At 34.5% G+C, this 7479-nt stretch overlaps 2 protein-coding genes across 2 annotated transcripts; both read left to right on the forward strand.

The window, feature by feature from the left end:
* Positions 1 to 4642: 4642 nt before the first annotated feature.
* On the forward strand, positions 4643 to 5707 carry LOC137650781 (protein FAM200C-like). The gene is made up of 2 exons (XM_068383937.1): positions 4643 to 4948; positions 5099 to 5707. Exons 1-2 carry the CDS (start codon positions 4643 to 4645, stop codon positions 5705 to 5707), a joined length of 915 nt encoding a protein of 304 aa, XP_068240038.1.
* Positions 5708 to 5824: 117 nt separating this feature from the next.
* Positions 5825 to 6121, forward strand: LOC137650782 (protein FAM200C-like). Its single transcript, XM_068383938.1, has one exon. The coding sequence runs from the start codon at positions 5825 to 5827 to the stop codon at positions 6119 to 6121; it is 297 nt and encodes a 98-aa protein (XP_068240039.1).
* The last annotated feature ends 1358 nt before the right edge of the window (positions 6122 to 7479 follow it).

Raw genomic sequence — 7479 nt, forward strand, 5'->3', positions numbered from 1 at the left:
TTAACCTGTCTCTCTTAGCATACAGCTAGCCCAGTAGATCCAGGAAGGTGTCGGTAGTTCATACATATATTTGTTCCCTTACAAATACAAACTCTGATTGAGAGGTATATGGTGATACCAGTATACCTGTTTGTTTGCTAGATTGTTCATAAGATTATGCAATCCTCGAGACTTTTTCCAGAATCCAGCATGACTCTTCCCTGTAGGGGACAGGAAGCTCTTAACATAGTTCATGATTAGTTGAAATGATGTATAACGGTAACATCATACGTCTCTAAGTCTAAATGACTAAGGAAAGTCGGTCTTGAGGTTATGGCACTAATAGAAAATCCACAGATACATTAATGCTCTGGTAAACTTCCATCAGGACGACATGGCCTGAGCCAAAAAAACGAATTTTGAGAGAAGCGAAAAATCTATTTTTGGGTGAGATAGCCATGTCGTCTTGATGGACCCCGCCTTCCTTTTTACAAAAGGGCTGAAAGAACCCCTCCCGAAAAGTACTGTATATGTAGCACCTCGCTCAATATTACAAGAAATAACAAGATGGCTGTCGGATATGACGTCATATAGGTACTCAAAACAGTAAGGAGTGGTGCCTTAATAACGGCTCCCATCTCATTCTTGCCACTTTCCCTCTCGAAGCGTGAACGCTATTCGGGGTGAAAATAGCTATGTGACATGTCAAGATTACGTCCTCTGATATTATGCAATATCCCTAATGGTAAAAGTTAGGGATATTTGTGCCAGGAGTTAGAATTCTGGATACCATAAGGTAAAATTCTCTGGGAATATCACTGTAGACAAATATACCCTAGGAAGCTACTTTAAAGGAACTTCCATCAGGACGACATTGCTATCTCACCCAAAAATGGATTTTGAGCAAATATATATATAGCTAGATATAGATGTATACATGACCAGCTATTTGAATAAGATAACAAGATAGCCAAGCAAGAAGCACTATTTTTTAACAATTGTATCCGCGCACACACACTCTCTCTCTCTCTCCTCCTCACAATTGAATATGTTCCAAAGATTTTTTTCGGGTTTTATTCGGGAACCTAAACTATTGTGCGCGGATACAATTGTTGAAAAATAGTGCCTCTTGCTTGGCTATCTTGTTCTCTTATTCACAAGGTTGGTCATGTCTACATCTATATCTAGCTATATATATATATATATATATATATATATATATATATATATATATATATATATATATATATATATATATATATATATAGGTATATATATGTATGTATACACACACACACATATATATATATATATATATATATATATATATATATATATATATATATATATATACTGTATTTACATAAACTTATATAAGCACATATACATTTTATCATATATATATATATATATATATATATATATATATATATATATATATATAAATATATATATATATATATATATATATATATATATATATATATATATACAATATATATATATATGTATATATATACATAATATATATATATATATATATATATATATATATATATATATATATAGATATATATATATATATATATATATATATACATATATACATAATATATATATATATATATATATATATATATATATATATATATATATATATATATATATATATATATATATTATGCATCAGGCATTGAATACAGTTCTTAATGATAGTCATCAGGATAATCAGGCATATCAGTTGGTGTCACTTGCGTATAGCCCTCTGAAGATAGAATAAGATATGTAAGCCTCATATTTGTCCTGGAATAATCGGGTCGAGTTTGCACACACCTAGATAGATATTCAGATTAATATCAAAATTTATCATCAAGTTCTAAATATTAGTCCAATTAAATGTTCGATTTTTATCTCTATTATTAAAAAAAATGAGAAGTTATTTTGCAAATGTCTATATTTCCCTTCATACTGTTTTATTCTCTTTTGAAGGGATCGACAATTTGACCTATGTACAGTATAACTTGTCTCATGTATTACATGGAATACTATAAACCCTTCCCTTATATTTTCAGATTGCTTTACATCACTTTTATTGGTGTTTAATTTTTCATAGATTAACAATCTTTTAACCAAAGTTCGATACTTTTTACGAAATTAGTTTAAGATTATTGTAGATGAAAATTGTTACATATTATTAATGTGTATATTTTTCATTTTGTAATATAAGCCTATATTGTTTCTTATGTTTCACTCGAGTTGATACCATCTAATCATGCAGCGTTTCCCAACCTGGAGTGCTAGCACCCCCTGGGGGTGCTGGGAAGCGATACACACATAACGGTAAAATATCACTTCCTAGCAAGGCGTGACCAGTTCTGCAGTACACGTTCGGTACTTGTTTGTATCAGACATGAGAGCGGCGAGACTCTGGGACCAGTGGCAGCCAGACAGTAGCACTATAGTTGTTCAGTAGCAGTGCAACAGAGCAGTACAGCTCCTACATATTTGAGTTTTGTCTCCATATTTAAGACTATCTTTGATTTCCAGTAATACTGGTAAGTCCATTGGAAAGTATTCTCTCTCTCTCACTCTCTCTCTCTCTCTCTCTCTCTCTCTCTCTCTCTCTCTCTCTCTCTCTCTCTCTCTCTCTCTCTCTCTCTCTCTCAATGTCGCTTCATATTATTATCTGTAAAAGAAGTGATGACGTTTTTTAATACTAAAGTATTGAAAGACTAAAGTTTTGGAACCCTGGTATCAGAGGCGAGTGGCTTCGTAGCACGTGGGTAGGCTATGTTATGAATCAATGTGCATGTTGTCATTTCGCTTATTATTTTTCCTGAATTAGATATATTACAGTTAACTTGTTGTTCTATGTTGATTCTTTATCTGAAATGAACATGTCGACCTTTTCCGTGATAGTTTCTGGTCAAAAGTAAGAAGTATAAGAGTGCAAAAATTTAATAATAATAATAATAATAATAATAATAATAATAATAATAATAATAATAATATAACGAAGTTAGGCATCAGTATGTAGGGTACACACACATATTTATTCTTTACAAGTCTTCAATGTATACACACATTTGGAACATACACACCACATGCAGGGTTTCAACTTTAGGTAAAAATAACTTAAAATAGAGTAATCAGACCAACTTTCACTAGTTTAGGCCAATAAGCAGTCTCTTTTAGGGTTGCCATTTCTGAACAGTCAAAATACCGGACGGTTCCCTCTAGAACACCCTCCCCCCTCCACCTTCCAGAGTCGTAAAAAATTCAGTTTGTAAGAGCTACCACTATGTGTGTGTGTGCGCGCGCAAATATAATTCGAAAGAGAGAAAATTGAACTGATCTCAAGGCTGATATACAAGATTATATTCAATATAGTTACATTCTTCTTTCTTCATTAGGTCTGTGGCTGCATCATAAATACTGAGTGTGTGTGTGTGTGTAAATATATATATATATATATATATATATATATATATATATATATATATATATATATATATATATATATATATATGTATATATATATATATATAAAATAAAAATAACAACAAAAAAGACAACAATAACAACATCAACAACAAATAAACATGATGTAAATGAATAAATTAATACATATATATATATATATATATATATATATATATATATATATATATATATATATATATATATATACACATATATATATTTATATATATATATATATATATATATATATATATATATATATATATATGTGTGTGTGTGTGTGTGTGTGTGTATGCATGTATATATGTATGTATATATGCATCCTGTGTAAACATATATATATATATATATATATATATATATATATATATATATATATATATATATATATATATATATAATGTATTAATTTATTCATTTACATCATGTTTATTTGTTGTTGATGTTGTTATTGTTGTTATTTTTATTTTATATATCTATTTTCATCATTAAAGACGAAATTACGGACATTTGGAGAAATTTTAACATTCCCCTCGGTCGATAATTTTGACACTTAAATCCAGGACATGTCTGAGAAAATCCGGACATATGGCAACCCTATACTCTATTTCCAGCTTTTTTTTTTTTTATATATAGAAACTTGCTGCTTTCTTCTCGTCAAAGGTATTTTTTTTTTTACTCTGCTTTCCTTTCTCCCATATCTTCTTATTTCTCTTCCCGTAACCCCATCTAATACAATACCCCTCCCAAACCTGCCACCCATAGGTAAATCAATGTAATTATAGATAGGATGGGGAAGCTATGCTCAATTTTCTTTTTTCTTTTAATTAGATTACCGTTGGGAGGGCAGTAGAAGTGAAGATGTTAACCGTTAATAGCATTATGTTTTAATGATAATCTGAGTCTGTTTCTTTATTTCCTAATGTCATTTATAAAAGTTTCATTGTTGCTTTTTTGGTAGAATCCTCCTCTTCATTCATTTGCAGGTTAATGTGAATCTGCTATGCCAAAGACACGCAAATGAGTGATGAATATGTCAAATATGGTTTCATTGCACTCCTAGACGATAAGGGAGGACCAGACCGGGCACAGTGTGACTTTTGCCATTTTATCATTTGCAAATCAAATTTGAAGCCTGCTAGACTCCGAGACCACCAGTTAAAGCATCCAACCACAGAACATGAGCAGTCTCGAGGCCCTGCAGGCGAAGAGGGCTAGATATGAAAAGAAAGGTACACTACCCCATTTTGGATTCAAGCCAGTGCAGAAACCCCTTCTACAAGCTTCATATGAAGTGGCATACCAGTGCATTAGCACCAAGGCTTCGCATTCGGCTCCAGAAAATTTGATTAAACCATGCACCATTCGGATGGTTCAGTTAATTTTGGGAACAGAGGCAGCCAAGAAGATGAAGGATGTGCCTTTGTCTAATAATGTCATTGGAGGAAGAGTTGAAGATATGAGTGTCGACATCTTGGACCAAATTGTAGAATAGATTCAAGCAAGTCCTACCCGCATTAGTCTGCAGTTGGATGAATCAACTGATGTTTCCAACCTAAGTCAACTAATTGTGTATACCCGTTACATCAAAGATGGTGAGAGTAAAGATGAATTCCTCTTCTGTTTGGCTTTGCAGACAACGACTAAAGCAGCAGATGTATTCCGACTCTTGGACGAATTGTTTCAGAAGCATCAGATCAAGTGGGAGAAGGTAGGATCAGTATGCACAGATGGTGCCCTAGCAATGCTGGGGAATAAGTCTGGATTTGCTGCTCTAGTGAAGGAGAGGGTACCAAATATCATTACGAAGCACTGTGTACTCCATCGCCATGCTTTGGTGGTAAAGACATTGCCATCTCATTTCAAAGAAGTTCTGTCAATCTGTGTTAAAGTTGTCAATTACATCCGGGGACGTGCTTTAAGCCACAGAGTGCTCAAGTTATTTTGTGAGGAGATGGGAAGTGAACATCGGGTGCTTCTCTTCCACACTGAAGTGCGATGGCTCTCCCGCAGAAAAATGCTGACACGTATTGCAGACCCTGCAATATTTCTCCGAGAGTATCAGAGTGATTTTGCTGAAAATTTTGAGGACGAAATTTTCATTCTCTCCCTCTCCTACCTGGCAGACATTTTCGGTCATCTGAATTATCTCAACTTGTCCATGCAAGGCATGTTTGCTAATAATATTGATTGTACAGAGAAGGTAGAAGCCTTCAAGAAGAAATTATCACTGTGGAAGCGTTGAATCCAGGGAGGAAATGTGGGAAGCTTTCCTATCCTGGTTGAAAAACATGGAGACAAGACAATCCAGCCAATGCTTGTAGAAAATATTGTTGCTCACCTCTCACTCCTAGAGACCACTATGGCACAATACTTTCCCATGGATCATTCATTTCCAGAATGGATACAGCAGCCCTTCTTGGTAGATATGGATGATGATGATAACCTAAAGGTGGAGCTTATTGATCTGCAGGTGAACCAGGGTTGTCAAACAAAATTTCGCACACTACCGCTGTCAGGTTTCTGGTGTGATCAGTTGGTAGCATACCCTAGATTAGCAAAGGCAGCGCTGGAAATGATCATCCAATTTCCAACTACCTACCTCTGTGAAAAGGCTTTCTCCACCATGCTCCAAATCAAAACAAGTGCCCGGAACTGATTTCAAATTGGGTTGCTTCATGATATGAGAGTGGCTCTGGCCAACACAAAGCCTCGAATTGAGAAACTAGTTGCATATAAGCAATAGCAAATATTACATTGATTACCCAGTTATACATATTTAAATCCATGCAATTTCATTTTTTCTAGTTTTTTTTTTTTAATTTCTTTTATAAACAATATTGGTATTTTGTGTTAGTTTTAAGGAATAAAAAAATAAAATTGATCTAGCAGTACACTTCACATTCCTTTATCCTTCTAGTTACCTAGTAATAGGATATTAAGGATTAAGATAATTAGGGGGTGCTGGACTGCTTAGACATGACAACGGGGGATGCTAGGGTTGGAAAAGGTTAGGAAACACTGATCTAATGGAATGGTGACAAAAATGAGATATCAAGATGAATTATATGATGCTGAATTAACACACGTAATCATACAAAAATTCATAAAATCAAATAAACAAAATTTGTAAATATTACTGATAGTTTCTGTGTATATCCTAATTCATTAATGTGCGCATGTGCTTACATACATGCACATACTAAGAGCAATTAAAAGTCGCTCATAAATGGCAGAGACAAGGGGCAGTGAAATTTCACCAAGCAAGAAATTAGTCAAAAACAGTAAAATTGAAATATAGAAATAAACACTTAGAAACAAATAAAAGTTGTGGTTATTCTGCAAGCAAGAATAACGGCTCTAGAGACTGTCTATATATACACATGTTCAGCACCCAAGCCACCTCTCCTCCCAAACTAGGGCCAGGAAGGGCGGGCAATGGCTGCTGATTACTCAGCAGGTAGACCCATAGGCTCTTCCAAAGGATAATGAGATTGCATACACTACAAGAAAGTATTGAATTTGAGCGAGACTCGAACCCCAGTCTGGCAGATCGCCAGCCAGGGACGTTTCCAATAGACTGCCACAACCCCCTTTTTTATAAATGAGAGGAACATGCAACCTCCAGACATCTTGGAAGAAGTCATGTACTAGATATTGTAGGTGACAGTGACTTGTAAAGAATTTCCACTTCCTCTGGCGTCTGGCTTCGAATGGCTGGAAGTCTTCATCAGCCAAATGGGTCTAGTTCGGCCGGGATCAACCACCCCATCCTCCTGATTGTGGTACATCCAAATCATTCAATACTCCTGGGACCTTGGGTTGACAATATATGCTCTTTCTCTCTCTCTCTCTCTCTCTCTCTCTCTCTCTCTCTCTCTCTCTCTCTCTCTCTCTCTCCAGTCGATGAAGTATTTCTTATTTATTTACATACAAACTAGCAAATAGATGGAACTGACTTCCAGCGGATTTAGTGAATAATAACACAGTAAACGAATCCAAGAATAAGTTAGACAT

This window comes from Palaemon carinicauda, chromosome 12 (assembly GCF_036898095.1).
Source record: "Palaemon carinicauda isolate YSFRI2023 chromosome 12, ASM3689809v2, whole genome shotgun sequence".
Taxonomy (NCBI): Eukaryota; Metazoa; Arthropoda; class Malacostraca; order Decapoda; family Palaemonidae; genus Palaemon; species Palaemon carinicauda.

Bases quoted from the DNA above. Each gene is read 5' to 3' on its own strand.
- LOC137650781 (XM_068383937.1), top strand. From the start codon at position 4,643: ATGAGCAGTCTCGAGGCCCTGCAGGCGAAGAGGGCTAGATATGAAAAG. The intron at 4,949-5,098 runs GTAGAATAGATT...TTGGCTTTGCAG, and splicing joins TCGACATCTTGGACCAAATT to ACAACGACTAAAGCAGCAGA.
- LOC137650782 (XM_068383938.1), top strand. From the start codon at position 5,825: ATGGCACAATACTTTCCCATGGATCATTCATTTCCAGAATGGATACAG.